Consider the following 21,199-nt stretch of genomic DNA (forward strand, 5'->3'; position numbering starts at 1 on the left):
CAGTTTAGCATTATTAAAGATTAACAATGTCCAAGTCGTTTTTTGTTAAATTTTTAAAATTAAAAAACTAAAATTATCCATATATATTCCAATAGTTTACTAACCAAAGTACTTCATTTTGGACCATGCAATAATACAATTAACCACCAGCCTGGGCAACATGGTGAAACCCTGTCTCTATTAAAAATACAAAAACTAGCTGGGTGTGGTGACGCGCATCTGTAATCCCAGCTACTAAGGTTGGGGTCTGTGGAGGGAGGATCGCTTGAGCCCAGGAGTTGGAGGCTGCAGAGAGCCAAGATCGTGCCACTGCACTCCAGCCTGGGCCACATAGCGAGATCCTGTCTCAAACAAACAAACAAACAAACAAACAGAAAAACCAATTAACCATATATAGTCACCTAGTGACTTCCAAAGAGTACAATTTAGCCATTAGTGAAGAGGAATCTACTTTCACCTGTGTTCTTTTGATCACACTCTCCCTACTCACATATTCGTGTATTCGCTCATCAAACCTTAATTGATTCCTTAACGTACACAAGGCAATGTTCCAGGGGCTAAAAATATCTCTCATAGCACTTGAAGGATTTTGTCCACTGAACAAAGAATCTTATTTGACTAGTTTTAAAATAAAATAAAAACTGCCAGAGAATAGAATCGGAGGGAAGCTTTGGGGTAAAAAAAACTTTTGAGAGAGAACTGTTCCTTTCTTCTCCGCTCATTTATTGCTATTGCTTCTCCTTGCTCTAGGAAGCAAGGTCATAATTCACAGCCACAGTGTATCCAAGCCTATCTTCCAGAGCATTCTTCCTGAAAAATGGCACTTAACGCTTTATGCTACTATGACTGAATGGCTCTGTCTTTCTTTCTGAGTGAGCAGGCAAACCTTCTTAGGTGGGATGGAAAATACATTTCTATTCTTAGCATTATTAATTCTAATTCAGGAGGGCACAAAGAAAATGCCACTTTCCTTGTGCCGTAAGGACGTGCATACAGGGGAGACAGGAATTAAGTAATGAACAGGTCCCAAACAATGCCATTTGATGCTAGGCATCGAGATTTCTTCCTGTTTCTCAATGCTACTAAAACACCACAATGAGGTTTGTAATTTTATTCCTTGGGAAATTGATTCCTGTAAGCTTTTAGGACAGTAAGAATTGCCCAATCTTATGAAATATTCTACACCCCCCACCCCCCGCCCCCAACCAAGCCCTTCTGGTAACACAGACCAGATTGCTAGATGTCCTACTGGCAGCTGACCTTGTCTTGTGAACTCCAGTCAGTAGCCAAGGGAGAGAAGCATCAATGCTGTAAAATCTCTTTTCTATGCCTGCAAGCAAAAATTTTACAACATTTCTCCTTGATATGAAATCTCTGCTTGGACATCTGGCTTCACAGTGAGAAACTTTCAATACGCTAGCTTCAAAGAAAGGACTTAGCCCTGGTGGTGCAGTGATGCCAGAAGAATGTTCCACAGTCTCTTTAAAGAACTATTTCTAACGTTTCCCCAAATGAACTTCTGTGAGCTCAGTGGATAGTGCCAACTCACATTTAGATAACTTGGCTTTGGCATACAGCCTTTTGTGGGCATTGCCCCTGGAGTATACAAATTGTGTTCTTAGATAATACAGGCATACCGCGGAGATACTCCAAGTTCAGTTCCTGACCACTGTAATAAAGTGTATACCATGATAAAGAGAGTCTCACATATTTTTTTGGTTTCCCAGTGCAAATAAAAGTCATGTTTACACTATACTATAGTCTATTAAGTGTGCAATAGCATTATGTCTAAAAGAACAATTAAAGTTTAATTAAAACTTTCTTATTGCTAAGATATGTTAACAATCATCTGAGCCCCCAGAGAGTCCTAATCTTTCTATTGGTGGAGGATCTTGCTTTTGATGCTCATGGCTGCTGACTAATAAGGGTGGTGGTTGCTGAAGGCTGGGGTGGCTGTGGCAATTTCTTAAACAAGATAAAAATAAAGTTCACTGCACCAATTGACTTGCTTTCACGGAAGATTTCTCTGTAGCATGCAATGCTGTTTGATTTAACCACAGTAGAATTTCTTTGAAAATGGGAGTCTATCTTCTCAAATCCTGCCACTGCTTTATCAACTAAGTTGATATAATATTATAAATCCTATGTTGTCATTTCAGCAATGTTCACAGCATCTTCACCAGGATTAGATTCCATCTCAAGAAAACATTGTCTTTGCTCACCCATAAGAATCAACTCTTCATTCAAGTTTGGTCATGAGGTTGCAGCAATTTGGTCACATCTTTAGGCTCCATTTCCAATTCTAGTTCTCTTGCTATTCTACCACATCTGCAGTTACTTCCTCAAAGTCATTCGTGAAAGTTGGAATCAACTTCTTCCAAACTCCTGTTAATGTTTATATTTTGACTTCCTCCCATGAATCAAAAATGTTCTTAATGGCTCTAAAATGGTGAAGCCTTTCCAGAAAGTTTTCAATTTACTTTGCCCAGTTCCATCAGAGGAATTACCATCTATGGCAGCTACAGTCTTATGAAGTGTATTTTTGACATAAGAAGACTTGAAAGTTGAAATGACTCCTGGATTAATGAGCTGGAGAATGGATGCTGTGTTAGCAGGCAAGAAAACAACATTCATCTCCTTGTACATCTCCATCAGAGCTCTTGGGTGACCAGGTGCATGGTTAATCAGCAGTAATTTTTTTTAAAGGAATCTTTTTTTTCTGGGCAGGAGGTCTCAATAGCAGACTTAAAATATTCGTGAAACCATGCTGTAAACCAAGCTGCAGTGCAGCCTTTCTTGTTCCACTGAAAAAGCACAGGCAGATTAGATTTAGCATCATTCTTTAGCATCCTAGGGTTTTTGGAATGGTTAATGAGCCCTGGCCTTAGTCACCAGCTGCACTTGCCTTGAACAAGAGAGTTAGCCTGTCCTTTGTAGTTTTAAAGCTTCTCTAGTAATAAAAGTCCTAGATGGCATCTTCTTCCAACAGAAGGCTGTTTCATCTACACAGAAAAATCTGTCATTTAGTGTAGTCACCTTCATCAATGACCTTAGCTAGATCTTCTGGGTATCTTGCTGTAGCTTCAGCACTTGCTGCTTCACCTTGCATTTTTATGTTATGGAGATGGCTTCTTTCCTTAAACCTTATGAACAAACCTCTGCTAGCTTCAGCCTTTTCTTCTGCAGCTTCCTCACCTCTCTCAGCCTTCACAGAATTGAAGAAATTTATGGCCTTTGCTCTGAATCAGACTTCGGCTTAAGGAAAGGTTGTGGTTAGTTTGATCTTCTACTAGACTACTACAATTTTCTCCATATCACCACAAAGCTGCTTTGCTTTCTGCCATTCATGTGTTCACTGGAGTAGCACTTTTAATTTCCTTCAAGAACTTTTCCTTTGCATTCACAATGTGGCTGTTTTGTACAAGAGGCCTAGCTTTGGGCCTGTCTCGGCTTTCAACATGCCTTCCTCACTGAACTTAGTAATTTCTAGCTTTTGGTTTAAAGTTAGAGATGTGTGACTCTTCACTTGAATGCTTAGAGGCCATTGTAGAATTATTAATTGGCCTACATCAATATTGTTGTGTCTCAGGGAAGAAGGAGGCCCAAGGAGATGGAGAGAGATGGGGGAATGGCTAGGAAGTGGAGCAGTTAGGATACACACAACACTTATTGTTTGTTGTCTCCCATGGGTGCAGTTTGTGGCACCCCAAAACAATAACAATAGTAACATCGAAGATCACTGATAACAGATTACCATAACAGATATAATAATGAAAAGGTCTGAAATATTGCAAGAATTACCAAAATGTGACACAGAGACACAAAGTGAGCACACGCTGTTGGAAAAATGGTGCCAATAGACTTGACACAGAGTTGCCACAAACCTTGAATTGTAAAAAACACAATGTCTGTGAGGTGCAATAAAATGAAGTGCAATAAAACAAGGTGTGTCTGTATATACAAGGCGCACGATATTTTTTTAGAATCTGCATAATTAGGCAAAATATATGACGGTTACCACAAGATCTGAGTTCTCTCCCCATATCTGCTATACCATTACAAAATATTTATGAGCTTGCTGCCACTAAAAATAAAATGACATGAGAATAAATGACACTATTCGTTATCAGAACCTTTTATGATTTATGAGGGAACATCATTCATTTATTCTGTGTATTTCCAGCACTTCCATTGAAACAAACATTGCACTAAAGCTTGCTCTCAAAAACCTCACAGTCTAGTTGGTGAGAAAGACAATTCATCTAAATACAGGTCCACAATGTTCTATCTGCAATCCTGAAATCCAAAAGTCCTCCGAAAAACACAAATTCTTTTTGAAAGTCTGCAGTTAACTTCTTTGGGAACAAAACCTGACTGATGTTGGGTGGGTACTTAAAATCTCTACTTGTCTCATTCACTGGGGACACTCACACATTTCACTATTCCTGTATGTGTCTGAGTAGACTGTGCTGTCCCAGTACCCACTGCAGATACAGCACAAGCACCACTTTCCTAGAACCTGCAGATTCGGACTGGGTGAGGGATTGTGGGTCAGCACTGTAATACAGCAAACACTTCATTAGAGGGATGAACGAGGTTGGCATGAGTTTCTCACTCTGATGCTTCGCAGAAAAGATGACCTTAAGTCAAAGGGAAAGGACACTTTACATAGAACTCATGGGCATTTCCCATGGGGCATGGGATCATAGAGAACATGGCATCTATGTTGAGCACTGGCAGCTGATGAGGGAGACTGCAGGGTGATGTCTAGACAGGTGGTTCTCCAAGTATTGGGTTTCAGGATTCCTTTCCACTCTTACAAACTGACAACCCCAAAGAGGTTTTGTATATGTGGATTACATCTACTGAGTTTATCATATTACATATTAAAACTAAGAAATATTAAAACATTTTACTCATTAAAATAGTAATAAACTCATTATGTGTAAACATAAATATAATATTTTAATAGAAAAATAACTATTTTCCAAAGCAAAAAAAATTAGTGAGACAACTAGCTATGTTTCATTTTTTGCAAATCTTTTCAATGTCTGATTTGATAGAAGGCAGCTGATTCTCAAATATGCTTCTGCATTCAATCTCTTGCAAGATGTTACTTTGATTGGAGAATAGGAAGAAAATCTAGTCTCACACAGATAAGAAGTTAGAAAAGGGAGGAGTATTTTAGTAGCCTTTTTAGATGACTGTGGATATTTTTGTTACTATGCCAAAACTTGACAAGTGGTAGCTTCTTAAAAGTTAGTTGCAATGTGGAATCTGAAACTCTATCAGTGAGCTTTTCATTCTATTACACTAACATCCATTGGTCTCTTTTGCATTTTGAATGGATCTTTTACTCAGGCATGGTTTTGTAACATCAGGTGTTTGTCATTTGGAAAACATGGTTCTGTGAGTTATACAAATCTTCCAAATGTTGATACACTTCATTCTCTTCCTTCCCCTTTCTTCCCATTCACATCACTGATAATATCACTGATCTTATCAGAAAAGTCTGTAAGTATTGTGAGGCTGTCAGGCTCACAGTGGTGGTATTAGTTTTCCAAAATTCTAATTTTGGCTTGAAAGCTTAAATTTTATCATTAGCAACAATATAGTCAGTTGTTATCCTTGAAATGCCAGGCTTGTTTCATTTCATTCATTTTCAAGAAAACATCTGCCAAATACTCAAGTGTGAATAAGCATAGCTTGCCTGTCAATCGTTCTTTCAGAGTGACTAGAGTTCAGCTCATACTCATACAGACACAGAACTACTTTTCTCTAAGACAGCCATCCTACTTCAGTATGCAGCAGAAGTGCTTCATGTGTACTTCCTACTAATATTAAAAGAGATGTATCCTCGAGGTTTGAGATTTAACAAAATCAATACAGACGCTCTTCAACTAAGATGGTGTTAAGTCTCAATAAACCCAATGTAAGTAGAAAATATCATTAAGGTGAAAATGTACTTAATATCCTGATTAACCTATCGTAAAGTTGAGAAATTGTAAGTTGAGCCACTGTAAATCAGGGACCATCTATATATTTTATTGCTTTTTATTTTTAACCATAAGTACATGGTAGTGAAGAAAATAATGACTAGTCATATGGTTTCATGTTAAAGCCTTGTTTTGTGTGAAGCCACCAGCAGTTTTACCCACCACTGCTTCTATATCATCTGTGTAAGTATCAATATAGTAAAAAAGGAAAGTGATATCTTTGTGTTATTATGAAAATAGTTTGACCTTGTGGGGCCATTGTAAAGGTCTCAGGGACTCATCGGAGTCTGCAGAGAATACCTTAAGAGCTGCTGGTTTAGATCATAAAGTGTTTTGTATGCCATATTGACAAGTATAGGTTTTATCCTGTAGGCAATGGAAAGCCATTGATGAATTTTAAGAAAAAACAACATGCCCATATTTGCGTTTTAGAAAAGTTACCTTATCAGTAGTGTGAGGCATAGATTTGAGAGGGTCGAGTTATTGGCAGTGATTCTAGATAACGGTGATTGTGCTAGGCAAGGTCAAAGATAATGATGATCTGACCTAGACGGTAGGATCTAGTGATTGGGGAGTGGGGTATGAGTTTGGAGATATTTAGGAGTTTTCTCTAGGAACTGACCTATGAGAGGTAAGGGAAGGAAAGAATTAATTCAGGGGGATTTCTAGGGAATCTGACTTCCGTGAGTAGGTGGATGATGGTGGTACTTTAATTCAGATAACCAATACAAGAAGAAGAGCAGGCTGGGGCTGGGAGAAGAGCAAGAGGAAGATAAATTCAGTTTATGACAGGTCTAGATTGTACAGTCTATGGTCCATCCAAATGGAAATGCCCACCCCAGTAGTAGTCAGAAATGTGGATTGAGGGCTCGGGAGAAAAGTTTGAATGGTGATGAAAATTCAAAATTCATTTGTCTGGAAGTTAACATGAAGGGATAAGATTGTCCAGGGACAATCCAGTGTATATAGAGAAAACAAAGTAGGCCCTAACTAATACCATTATTTCAGTGCAAAAAAGAGGAGACGGGAACAAGAATGGGAAAGAGGGGTTCCGAAAGGTAGATGCCCCAGGAAAGTGCTGCCATAGAGCTAAGGAAGTTTTTAGAGGCTAGTCATGTGCAGATTAGATCGTTGTTCACAGATGTTCATGGTCTTCTAACTAGAGTTAGTATGTAATTTCCCTGCCTCGTTGACGTGGACAGAAATGAGGCTGAGGATGCAGGGATTTCTTTCAACCCATCCTCTTGCACTTCTGTAATCTACCATTAACAGGATATTCCGGACAACTACTAGTCCAAGCTGACTGTACAGACGTCTAGAGCTGGCCTGAATCCGATCTAAAGCCTGGAGTCAAACCCAGTCAGTCAATGCACATTCTGAATTTGAGCCACAACAGCGACCCACAGACATGTTCCAAGAAAAATAAATGTGAGTGAAAGTCACTGAGTCTCCAAAAGTGTTTGTTAGGCAGCATTATTGTGGTAATATCTGAGCAGCAGAAGATCCTTGTTAAATGTTATAAAGAAGTCAAATAGACTTCTCAAGATTAGATAGTAGATTGAATGTCCCTCTCCCAACACCAAATAAAATGAGTAAAGAAGAGTAAAAGCTAGCAAAAATGCACCAACAGAACAATATCGGGTGGTAAGGTAGACATCACACAAAAAACCATCAAAAACCTGGGGTCAAGGAAAGAAATGTAATTCTGGAGCACAGTGAAGAGTTGCACAGGGGCTCAACTTCAAAACTTGCCCATGCCCCTAGGATCATTATGTTGTTATGAGTCAAAATCCTGAGAATTCTCAATACTATCACCAAATCTGGAGAGAAGCAAATGGCATGGCAGCCTCATTTTTTCCTCTTCTGGCTGAGAGTAGGGGAGATGGATGTGGTAGAAAAACGGATAAATATCAGGGCTGGCTACCTCTGACGAAAGGACTTCAGAGATATACACCAAATTGGGATCATTACAAACTCAAAGGAATAGAAGATGCCGCTTCCATGTAGGTAGTGTGAACCCTGAAACACACTTAACATAATCTCAAAGCGAGAACAGTCAGACTGCCAGATGCATGCTGGCTTGTGCGCCAGCTCTGCCTTCTCCTTCCCTCAGGTCAGAGAACACACAGAGACACTACAAGTCAGTTTCACTTACAAGGAGAACCACTATGCTTCAGAACCATTTGCTATTGAATACTGAACATGTAGACATATCTCAGTCGCTTACTGAATTTATCCTGGTTAATCTACTAAACTTACATGAGAAAGAAAGACTTCTTCAGGAATGCCTCAGAAAATGCAAATCACTTCTACGGAGGTGCATTCAGTCTATGTCTGCTGGTCTGCAGACAGAAAAGTCTGCGGGGTCATGTCTGCTGGTCTGTCTAGCCCAGGCTTCTCAGAGCAACCTTAAATGCTCGATGAGCCGTGTTTACACATAGGAAGAAAATGTGAACAGGAACACCGCACCCATGTAACATGCCATTCAATCATACAGGTTAGCCAGAAGACATTCTTAAACATGAAAAAACTCAGGGAAGACAGCACCATCCAATCAATTAAGAAACAAATCAAAGTAAAAACTGTGGGAATGGGGCCACTATGGTAAAAGGCCTAGTATAAACACTGCATAGATTGAAATATAGCATGAGAATTAAACTATAGGATATGGTTTAAAAATTGTGAATATCATAAACCCGGACAGTGTGAAAATACTACTACTATCCAAGGTAGGAGGTGGCAGGGAAGGGTTATGGCAGAAAGTATGAGGGTGCAAAAGTACACGTTTTTCAGCCAAAATCAACATGTTCTGTCCAAAAATTCAACAATTCCTCTGTTTTACTCTAGTTTCTTTTGTCTGTTGAATTAAAGTAGAATTAAAGTAAAATTAAAGATTTTTCTAAAACAAAAAAAAAAAATCAATAGTATTCATTTCAAAAGCCTACTCGGCTTTCTGTTCTTTTTCCCTTATACATAGTAGGATATCAGAAATAATGTTTACCTTAATTCTATGGTGGTTATTTCTGGGTGATAGGATTTGGGGTGACTTTAAAAACTGTTACTGTTTTTTATTCTTGCATTTTAAATTATTTATAAATGAGCATATGACATTTCTACTACTTCAAAAACAAGAGAATAGATTTTCTTTATAAAAAAAGATGGATGCAAATATGCCACGATGTTAATTAATGTTGATTATAGGTAGTAGCAATATAGATATTTTCCTCTTTGTACTATTTTGTATAGTTGAGGAATAAATGGGAGATAAAAACCGGACCTTTAGTATAGACTACTGTGGTAGATTTAAAATGGTCTCAAAATCTATGTCATTCCTCCCACTATTTCTCCTCTCCTAGATTGGCCACTATTTCTCCTCTCCTAGATTCTGGGCTGGCCCTATGACCTATCTTGATCAATCGAATGTGGTGGAAGTGACTTTGTGAATCTTCCTAGGGCAGGGCTTAATGGAAATACAGGTTCTGCTTTTACCCCTTTTAATTATTTCTCTTTGACATCAGCTACTAGGTGAAAAGTCTGATTAATCTGTTAAAAAGGCCATATGGCATGGGCCTGAAACCAGCTCAGACATTCCAACCCCAGCCAAGCTTTCTGCTGAATGTAACCTCATGAGGCACCCCAGCCAATGCCACACATTGAGTAGATGAACCACCCAGCTGATCCCTGCCCAAATTTCTGATCCAAAGAATTATGGGCAGATAGATGTTGCTCTAAGCCATCAAGTTTTTGGGGTATGCAGTGGTGATAATTCTTTTGAAAGGCGTGACTTTGAATATAAGGAGTGAGCTAAGGCAGTAAATAAGTGATAAAGAAGATTTTTTTGCTCTTGATTTTTAAAAGATAGGGTGTTACAGCATAAAAGATCTACTTTTGCCGGGTGTGGTGGCTTATGCCTGTAATCCCAGCACTTTGGGAGGCTGAGGTGGGCAGATCACCTGAGGTCAGGAGTTTGAGACCAGCCTGGCCAACATGGTGAAACCCCATCTCTACTAAAAATACAAAAATTAGCCAGGCATGGTGGTGGGCACCTGTAATGTCAGCTACTTGGGAGGCTGAGGCAGGAGAATTGCTTGAACCTGGGAGGCGGAAGTTGCGGTGAGCTGAGATCGTGCCACTGCACTCCAGCCTGGGCAACAGAGCAAGACTCCATCTCAAAAAAAAAAATCTACTCTTATGAATTTTGTTCGTTTGTGTAACTCTTTTTACACTAAAGGAATTCTGTTTTCTAAAAGACCTTACTTCATCTTGTTTCTTGGACAGTGAGGATCATGCCTGCTGTTAGTCTCACCTACCACTATTCCCATAATGTTCAATGGATTTCTTCAGGCTGGTAGCTTTTCCCTTTTTACCAAACAATTTTTATTGCTTCTCTGTGCAAAAGTGCTATTATAGTTTAAATATAGATAAAATTAAAAAATCATAAATTCTACCACTCAGAGATATCCATTAGTAAAATTTTGATATAATTGTAGTCTTTTTTTCTCTTGAGTTATACTTTTGTTTTGCAAAAATGAGCTCATATCTATATGTTTTGGGATGTGCATTTTCACTGAAAAATATCATGTGAACATTTTCAATATCCTTAAATATGCTCTCCAACATCATTTCCTATAGTGCACAGTTGTCAGTGTATTTGCTATAGTTAAAAATATAGAAAGGATATAGAGAATGCTGGTGTTGCAGGTACCTGTCACATAAGAGGAGCTGAATAAATAACTATTGACTGAAAGGATGAAAGCTAGAACAAGCATCTTTTTGATTAGCTAAAGCTTAGTGCGATTATTAATTGCCACCTTTGGGCAAATTCTGAAAATGGTCAAAGGCTAGGCATATCTCTCAGGCAATTTAATAATGATAGGTATTGCCAAATTACCCTTAAGAAATGTTTTATCAAGTTATATTGCACCTGACTGGTGACCCTTTAAGTGGGTTTCAGTATACCTCAAATTTTCTCTAGAATTACTTTAATGATTTATCTGCGGAAGCATTATCATAAGCTCTGACAGAATGAGTACTAGGTTTACTCTCTGTCTCCATTCTTGATCACCAGCTTGAAAGAGGTCAGTTCATCATCAACCCAGAAGTGGAGTGAAGTATGTCTCACAATTAGCATGCACGCTACTTTTACAGCATTATTGAATATATCTGCAGACAAATGTATTTGGTCCCAGAAAATCAAGCCTCATAGTGGCTGTGCCTCTCTCTGAGTATCAATATCTATTCATGTACCTAAATCTATGTGTACAAAACACTTAAATATAATCAGAATGTCCAAATCAAACACCTGTTGCAAAAATGTTATATCATTCATGCAGAGAGAAGAATAGAATGAGAATATCTATCTAGGTTCATTTTGGCACTTGGTCATTTGACTCATTTTCATGGACAGAATGTAGTACACTGGGGTATGGTATAATAGTTAATAGTTGAGGCTCTCAAGTAAGACAGATTGTGGCTTGAAACTGCCTCTGCCAACTGTTCAGCAGGATGATCTTGGGCTAGTTATTTAACCTCATGGTCACAGTTTCCCCATTTGTAATATGGGGATGACAGAAATACCTTCCTCATGAAGATTACCATAAGGCTTAAATGAGATAATGGAACATGAGATGAATGAAAATGGCAGAGCCTGGAACATAGTACGTGATGAGTAAATATCAGCTATTATTCACAGTATTTTTTGTGATGTAGCCTTAAGGAGCCAAGGCAATGAACACTAATGAATCAATTACCTTAGCAACTTTAATGTAGGTTAGTAAAAAAAAAATGTCATTTACTTTATGTATAATCTAAGTGAGTGAATCAAAACTTAGCTATATCTTACCTATATTGTAATTTTAATTTTTTTCAGGTAACATATGGTACATATGGTTTTTATATATATTATAAAACTGTAAGAATTAATAACTAAATTATTACTAAATAATTTAAAAATTAATTTAAAAATTAAATAATTAAAATTGTAAGAATTAGTTTAAAATGAGCAACTGTACTAATTATAATTCTTTCAAGATTTTTTTAATCATCAAGAAACAATACCAGAACTATGTTGTCAGGAGTATATTCATATTTTCCATTTTTGTTTATATTTAGATTTGATTGTTTATTTAAAATTTGGATATTACCTACCACTTGGTATTTGGACATAAAGTGAAACAGAAATGCACTTAATATGTAAATTTCATAGAACTAAAACAATTTAAACAAAATATGCAATGCAATTTATGTGAAGCAAAACAGTTATATAGATCAAGGGAGGTACTTCCTGTGCATTTGTAAATGAAAAAAACTTGAAAGATGTTTTTAAACCACCAGAATATGAAAAAAAAATCTCTCTTTTTTTTTTGGTCTTATAACACAGGTAGGGGAAATAAGCTTGCAGGTGGAAATACATAGGAAAAATGTCATTAAAAAAAAAAAAGTCCTCAATGATAAAGTGAAGAGGCCAGATGTAATGGCCTTGAAGGTTTTATCCATCTGTTAAGGCTTTTTATTCTATCTAGTGTTGTCTTAGCTTAAAGGGAATATATAAAAAGCAACTGACATTAACACTAACTCTTCCCAACGTTACTCAGATTGCCTTCAATAGGCTATAGAAAAAGAAGATGCAGAGGTGAGGCAGGAAAGGGCAGCTGTAAAACCCAAATTTTTCTTTTATTGTTCTTTGCTTTGTATGATTACTCCACACGCTTTAAGTACTGTTATGTCAAACTAAAGTCGCTGAAAAATAATCTTTTGCTGGGAATTCTTTAAAAATTTTTTGTTCTCTTTTAAGCCTTATTTATAAAGGTTTCCAGATGCTTATCCTCACACATTAAACCCAGTATGATGTAGACACATACAATAATATTCACTGCTATGAAGCCAAGAAAAAACTGCTTGAAGATCTAACTGCCTATCACTGAAAGAATCGGGGTCCAGAGAATTTTCTGGTGCTATTAAGGGTGTGATTCTCTGAAGTCATTTGGAAACAACCTAGTTTCTCAGCAGCAACACATCTATCCTGTACTGTGTCAAAGCACATCAAATGGTTGGCATTCCAAGCTTCGAACAGGTTATTTCTCATTATGCGAATACATAATGAAAGGATGTGGGCAAAGAACAGAATGCAAATTGGAAGCTGACTTCTGACTTTAACAGCCAGCAGTGCTGGGCTCAAACAGTCATTCTAATTTCAAGAGACAATTCCAAAGTGGTTCTCAAGAGAAAGGACAGGGTATTTTAAAAATATTTGTTCAATGTGAATGGATTGGGCTTGCCAAAAATGACTTTTTATGCTGGCATGCGATCTCTTAGAGGGAAGTCAGCCTGAGTCACTGGATACATCAAAGGTAGAGTCCAGTGAATGGAATTACTGCAGGCTGTGTGAACAAGCCAGATACCCGCATTCATCTGCCCACTGCTGGGATTTCAGCCCTCCTTTTAATTACATTAAAGCAGCTGGTACCACTGGTTACTGAAGTCTTCAGATTACCTTGATTGCTTGGTCATTATCTCTAATCAGCTGCTTCTTCTCATCTTCAAACTTTTGTCTAACATCCTGGAGCCGCCTTTCTGCAGCAAGCTGCTGCTGGCTGTTCTCTTCTTTCAGAGAGGAAATGGTTGTCTGAAGTTCTGCTATGATCTAAAATGAAAACAGCATGCTATAACTTCAAATTCTTCTGGGAGAGGCATCTATTTTATATGTATTGATGCTTAACAAAAGAATGGATTTGACAAAACTCTATTCCACAAATTAAATATTTTCAATTAACATATCACACACTATAATGCATGAAATGCCACACAATAAAAGACTTTAATAAAAATGTGAATGGTGAACAACTGCTGAACCAAATATACTTGGAAGACGTTTCCACTCTAACATTCCACAATATTTACTCATCAGAAGAAAGAACATCTGTGATCTCAAAAATATGAAAAGTGTCAGATTTTATTTTACTGAGAAATATACTTATTAGAATGAGAAAAGCTATTCTGCTTTTCATAATACTTTGAACTGTAATAACCAAAGAAAATAATGAACAGAGTTTATTCTTCAGTCACCTAATTCTATACAGTAATTTTTGGGAATTCACTAATGTTTGTGTATTGTGTTTAACACTTTAAGTTCTTATGTCATTTACTACTGTGAAACAGGTATTATTATTGCCTATCTTTGATTTTTTTTTTTAATTTTAATTTTTTTTGAGATGGAGTTTCGTTCTTGTTGCCCAGGCTGGAGTGCAATGGCGTGATCTTGGCTCACTGCAACCTCCACTTCCTGGGTTCAAGTGATTCTCCTGCTTCAGCCTCCCGAGTAGCTGGGATTACAGGTGCCCGTCACGATGCCCAGCTAATTTTTTGTATTTTTAGTAGAGATGGGGTTTCATAATGTTGGCCAGGCTGGTCTCGAACTCCTGACCTCAGGTGATCCACCCACCTCGGCATCCCAAAGTGTTGGGATTACAGGCGTGAGCCACTGTGCCCGGCCTGCCTATCTTTTATAAATGAGGACACAGAGGCACAGAAAGAGGACAAATATCTTACGTTGTTGAAAATGACATCCAACTAAAGAGACAGGCAGGATTTGAACCATGCAGTCAGACCAATCACTGCACTAATTGGGTCCTTTAACCTGCCGACTTTATGGGTTTTTTTGTGGTTTTGTTTGTTTGTTTGTTTGTTTGTTTGTTTGTTTGTTTTGAGACAGAGTCTTGCTCTGTTACCCAGGCTGGAGTGCAGTGGCGCAATCTTGGCTCAATGCAACCTCCACCTCACGGGTTCAAGTGATTCTCCTGCCTCAGCCTCCCGAGTAGCTGGGACTACAGGCCACCACGCCTGGCTAATTTTTGTACTTTTAGTAGAGACGAGTTTCACCATATTGGCCAAACTGGTCTCGAATTCCTGACCTTGTGATCTGCCCGCCTCGGCCTCCCAAAGTGCTGGGATTACAGGCGTGAGCCACCATGCTTGGCCACTCCGTTATGTTTCTTTAAAACAAGGTTTTGGTATTGCAGGGAAGTTTATACTTCCAAATAGGTTGTCTTCTTCCTAACTCATGGATAGTTATTTTGGTTTACATGGTGCCATTTTCATTCACTCCTGTAGTATTCCCTGCATTTAAGAATCTGTTCTCTCCAGACAGCGTTCTTCTAACTTCTCAAATTAACCATCTGATGAGAAACTTTTATATTTAATTGGCCTTCTGAGAGCACTGTCCTTCCTTTGGTTTGGATGTATCCATTTCCTTGCAAATTCAATAGTGATGACTTTTTAAAAGCAGGAAATAGTTGTTTCTTCTAATAAAAGAAACAACATTAGACCCACGTTAGAATATAATTCTTTTGGTCCTAAGCAGAGGGGAGGGCAGTTGGTGAGAAACTCTGGACAAGTTATCTTTCTTGAAGCTCAGTTTTTCCAACTATTATTTGGTGACAAAACAAGATTACAGCATTATAAGTCAATAAATAGAAACTGTCTGGAGTCCCCCAGAAGCCAAATGCTATAGAAATACTAGTTGTTACTACTGACATAAATAATAGCATCTTGACAATAAAATATGGAGTATTTATGCTTTGAGAAGTGAGCAAATTCACTATACCAAAGTTTGACACTTGGAATTTGTCAATAATCAAATATTTAGCCGATTGTGAAATGACAAAATATATAATAACAACATGTCAATATTATTACATGCCAACTTCAGCCTTCTGCTATGAGTGGAGGCATTCATTTACTGAGAATGAAGATGTTTTCATCCATTTTCTGAATTTTGATTAAATATTGTTTCCATTCTGGCATCAATTCAATTAATTCTCATAGCACTTCTGTGAAACAGGAAAGGTTAAATTCTCATAGTAAATGTCAAAAATTGATGCACAGAACAATCAACTCACAGTCACAGAGCCAGAGGAGCCAGGGATAAAAAAGAGTCAGATTTCCTTGGCCTAATATGAAATTTAAGATTGATCTTTTATGAGAACATGGGGCCAAATAGTAAAAAACAACTTAACTATTTCAATGTTTTAAGCTGAGTAAACTATAACTTTGTAGAAGTGGGTTTAATTCTGGAGAGAGAAGGAGGGCAAGACAGAGAATGACAGAGAGAGGGTGTGTGTGTGTGTTTAGTTCTGCGCAGTTTAACACATGTATAGATTCATATATCCACAACTGCAGTCATGTGATATATTTTTAAAGTACAAAGTAATTTTTTCTTTAAAAAATACTAAGATTAAGACTAGCTTGTAACTGACCAAAGAATAAAGATAAAAATATCCTGGGATACTTCAAACGGTCAAAGGCCATGGAACAGGGACATTTCTCATTTTCAGAACATTTAGGACAAAATAATTCAGGTTTTGAGGCGGCCGGATCACCTGAGGCCAGGAGTTCGAGACCAGCCTGGCCAACATGGCGAAACCCCGTGTCTTCTAAAAATACAAAAAATTAGCTGGGTGTGGTGACACATGCCTGTAATCCCAGCTGCTAGGGAGGCTGAGGCTGGAGAATCACTTGAACCCGGGAGGCGGAGGCCGCAGTGAGCCAAGATTGCGCCATTTCACTCCAGCCTGGGCAACAAGGGTAAAACTCTATCTCAAAAAAAAAAAAAAGAAAAGAAAAAAATGCAGGTTTTGGAAAGGACTACAAGTGAAGTCCAGGATGTTCTAAGAAGGACGTGCTTGCTTTTGTGTGGAAAATAAAACCTTACATTCTTTGGGGGAATAAGGAGAGATTCCTCTGGGGAAAATAATGAGATTATTTTTGGAAAGATATTTTTAAAACTTAGGAAGGCGATATAAGGGGGAGAATGTTAAAACACTTCAGGTGAAACACTTGGCTAGATAAATAGATAAATTATTTGGTTGAAAAGACTCACAGGTGATATGGATATGGAACAGTAACTAAAATAAGGATAATTAAAAAAACAAGATTTAATACTTTAAGATTGAGAAATAATCATCATAATCAGATTAACATGCTTCAGGTAAGGAACAAAACTCTACTGGTTGTAGACCTAGAGTATAAGAAAATGGACTACTTTCTCCTTAGCTCAGTGTATGTAATAACTGGCACCCAGTTTAAGTGGTAGAACTATAATCATGGTAAGTAATAAAAAACCATCACCTGGCAAATTGAATTCAGATAACCTACCCTTCTCGTAGAATAATAATGTTAAAAGTTTCTAAGAAAAATGAAAGCTAATATATACAATCATAATCAAAACCCTCCAGTTTTGATTGAATCATAATTAAAAACCATAGAACAAAATACTAGCACTCAGCTAAATGTTTATACTGTATTAGTTTCAAAGAAAGAAGCGGATTAGAGAATTTTCATATGGATATTAAAAATTAGTATTTTCAGAAACAAAAGGAGAGCTATTTTGAGCTGATGGTGTAAGCATCCGAACTCATGAAAGTCATAATAGTTAATAATAATTGTTAAGCAATTAACGCTTTGCAAAAATGTTAGTGGTCTTAAAAAAAAAAAAACAGGATCCTAAATAGGGGTTAGGATTTCATCTTCAACTCATTCTATTGCTTTTCAGATTGTAGTACAGTTTGAGACTTTTATAAAACTCTTCTTTAAAACATAATACAATAGAGAAGACAAGCCACTTAGGAAGCCATGCTTAGGAACGTTAGGTGAACACTGACACTCCTCACAAAATAAGTGGATGCCTTGTGCATTCTGGGTTGGCCCCCAGGAGGCTGGCATAGAGATGGGCACAGGGGTCATGTGGAATATTCGCAGGTACTAATATGCATCAGGCGTTGGGTAGTGTGGGACAGTGGTAGGAGACACTCGTCCCTTGGCAGCAGGCAAGCTCAACTGACATTCGAACTTCAGTCCTGCCCATGTTTCTAACTATGGACATTCTGGCAAAATGGCAGTATCTTTCCTTGAAAAATGGCCACTAGATGACTAGGCTGAGTGGGGAAAACTATATTAACATTGAAGAGGCAAGGTTAATACATAATCACTTATTATTTCAATGTTTTAAGCGGACTAAACTCCAGCACTCACCACCACTGCAGTGTATGCATCATCTCCATTCTTTTCTTAAGATTAAAAAAAATGTGATTCTGATGGAAATGATATTTGGGGGCGTGCCCAGAGATGATGCAAACACTGCAGTGGTGGCAAGGGTGAGTGCTGCAGATCTCAGAACGGGGCATAGGTCTCAGGTGTGCCAAAGTTTCAGTGTACATGGTCTATTAGGTCCTACAGGCTTGATAAAATCATGAAAAGTAAGCAGCTTCCTCTAAAGGAGGAAAATCTTTAAAATATTTTCCAAATTTAATCTTATGCTCTCTGAGGTACCAACACATTCATTACTAATGCACTCATTTTCTTTTTTTCAGAGAGGGATTTTTAAAAACCCAATAGAGTTAAGCACTTTGCTTTTAGTGTTCTCATCAGCCTAATGATATATGAGTTAGAGATTCCAACAAACTATCACTTAAATATGGAGAGATCCAATCCACAGTCTTGTTTTATAATGCTCATTTTTAAATAATCTGACATGCTTCTCTGAACTGACTGGCATTGTAGACTAATGCTTCTCAAATGCCAGTTCACAGATATAAATATTTAGAAGTTGGCAAACAAAATATTATCAATGTAAGGTTATCATCCTAACTTTTATGAGAAGGATGGACTATCTTTTATTATATTACACCCTTTCTAAGATTTTTTTGGTGTTGCGCTGTCCCTTGATTAATGAAATGATGGTAATAGTATATGACAGCTGTTACTAGTTGCTTTTTCCTTCTCCACCTTCAAGTCTTTTCTTGGGAAAACAGTTAGCAACCCTGTGCCTCTCCAAGCTTTTCAGGGAGATTTTATCAACTTGTGAACACCCAAAAACATGGTGTCTGAAGCAATAATTTGTTCCACCTTCCAAACCTTTTTTCATTCTTCCCTGCTTCCTTTCCTCTTTCTCTATGGCAATTTTAGTGCTGATACTATAATAATTCACATTCGTTAAGTGCTTTAGGGTGTACTAGGTACTATACTGAACACATTTTTGGCATTGTTTTACTTAATAGTTAAAACCGTCCTATGAGGTTAGTACTGCTCCTCCATTTGACAAATGAGGAAATTGAATTCCAAAGAGGGCAGGTAACTTGCTCAAGGTCACGGAAGTGGTAGGGCTGGTATTCAAATCCAGGGGTGCTGGACTCCAGAGCTCAGGCTTTCTTCTGCATTAACTTACATTTAATTTGTTTTAACATCAACTAATCAGGCTTCTTCATACATTCCTTTAGATAAATACTCCTGTTTACACTCTCATTATTTAGGCATTTTTATTAGCTATCTTATATCTCACTCTCGGTCTGCTTCCCCCATTTAACATAAAGCGAAATAAGCAGGATGTTAGGATATGCCAACTGGGGATTTTTAATGTTTCAATTTAAACTTTAACTTTTGGCCTAAATAGATTTCTTTTGATTGCAAGAATCTTTTTCGGTGGATTAAAAGGATATTTCTCCATGTTCCTTCCTCAAGGAAGGGCTGGAATAATGGCAATCAAGACATAATCATCATTTCTTACATAAACGCATACGACTCTTCATTTGGACAAAGACTTTTTGCTTTTCTAATGGGATGTCAATTAGTAGAACTGAAATTTTAGGCCAGGTGCGGTGGCTCATGCCTGTAATCCCAGCATTTTGGGAGGATGAGGAGGGAGGATCACCTGAGGTCAGGAGTTCGAGACCAGCCTGACCAATATGGTGAAACCCTGTCTCTACTAAAAATACAAAAAATTAGCCGGGCGTGGTGGCAGGCGCCTGTAGTCCCAGCTACTCGGGAGGCTGAGGCAGGAGAATGGCGTGAACCCGGGAGGTGGAGCTTGCAGTGAGCCGAGATTGCACCACTGCACTCCAGCCTGGGCAACAGAGCAAGGCTCTGTCTCAAAAAAATAAAATAAAATAAAATAAAATAAAAGGAAAGGATTGGGCCAGGCTGGTAGTGTTAAGGTTAAGAACTTCCACTTTGAAGTCAGATCCAGACTGGGTCCTGGCTGAGTCACTTGCCAACTTGTGTGATCTTATCTCTCTGAATCTCAGTTTTCGCAAATGGAAAAATGGCACCAATAATAGTTCCTAATTCCAGAGTTATTGTGAAAGACTGAATGAGTCAACATGGTTAGTGCCCCATGAACATTAGATATTATTATCTTTTTGTTGTTGTTGTTACTACTATTATGTTGCATTATGTGGTAGTATGGTAAATTCTAGTTTACTACCAAATACCACTGTATATATATAATTCGTAAAAATATGAAGACAAGCTGATTTTAACAATCATTAGATATGCTCACAAAACCAAATGGCTTAACTTACCTACCTGCAAAGTAAAGATAAGTAGTATTTATTTGTTCTAGAATCACTTATACAAGTAAGGAATACTTGGAGTTCCTTAAATGATACTACTGGATATCACTATAATAACTTATGCTGAAAAAGTACTCTGAGCATCATATTTCAAATAGAGACAGGCATTCAATTATTGGCCTTTCTTATACTAAAACTACAACAGTAAGTACAAATAGCAAGTTATAGATGTAGGGACTTAGAATTCTCTTTTTCCTAAAAAGAGTCAACAGTTGAGCCGCAGACTTAACCTAGAATTATTTGTCATTTTGAATTTTGTTTGAAGAAGCCTTTGGTAGAGCAAAATGGAGTAGTACAAAAAAAGCACAGATAGTACCAAACTGCTTACATCACAAATGTAGGTGTATATCTCCTGTCCTTGTGAAGTATGTTTCAGCCTGGGCTTGTTCAAGTGTACAGGCTGGTTTTACAACATCTGAAAGTGTGTGTGTGTGTGTGTGTGTGCATGTGTGTGTTGTTTCAAATGGTTAAATATGCCTAATTTTTCTTGATTTTTAATGACTGAAATATTAAAACCATATTCTGTTTATTTGTATACCCATAAAAATATGATACCATTCCACAAAAAAAAACTGAAAAGAATGAAGTTTAACTTGAAAGTGCCAAGGCTTTTATGTGGAGGTTTCATTTTTGTTTTGGTTTTACCCTGTTTTGTGTCTTTTAATGTTGCTTACCTGTGAAGATTTGGCAAGCTTCTGAGTGTATTCCTTCTCAATCTGCTTCAGCTTGCTGTTGGCCTGAAAAACACATGTACATGAACACATACACAGTGACCTGTGAGCTTGGTATCTCTTCCACATG

At 37.7% G+C, this 21,199-nt stretch overlaps 1 protein-coding gene across 24 annotated transcripts in view; it reads right to left on the reverse strand.

The window, feature by feature from the left end:
- Positions 1-21,199, reverse strand: part of CEP112 (centrosomal protein 112) — a 554,108-nt gene that overhangs the window by 93,922 nt on the left and 438,987 nt on the right. For 23 of the 24 annotated variants that reach the window (XM_063599331.1, XM_063599328.1, XM_063599327.1 and 20 more), the window contains 2 exons: positions 21,073-21,135; positions 13,489-13,638 (listed from right to left, as the gene is read on the reverse strand). In XM_063599331.1, the coding sequence (XP_063455401.1) occupies positions 13,489-13,638; positions 21,073-21,135 (213 nt within the window). The remainder of the gene's footprint in view (positions 1-13,488; positions 13,639-21,072; positions 21,136-21,199) is intronic. The other variant, XM_055101878.2, reaches the window with a different exon arrangement.

The sequence above is a fragment of the Pan paniscus genome, chromosome 19, assembly GCF_029289425.2.
Source record: "Pan paniscus chromosome 19, NHGRI_mPanPan1-v2.0_pri, whole genome shotgun sequence".
Lineage (NCBI taxonomy): Eukaryota > Metazoa > Chordata > Mammalia > Primates > Hominidae > Pan > Pan paniscus.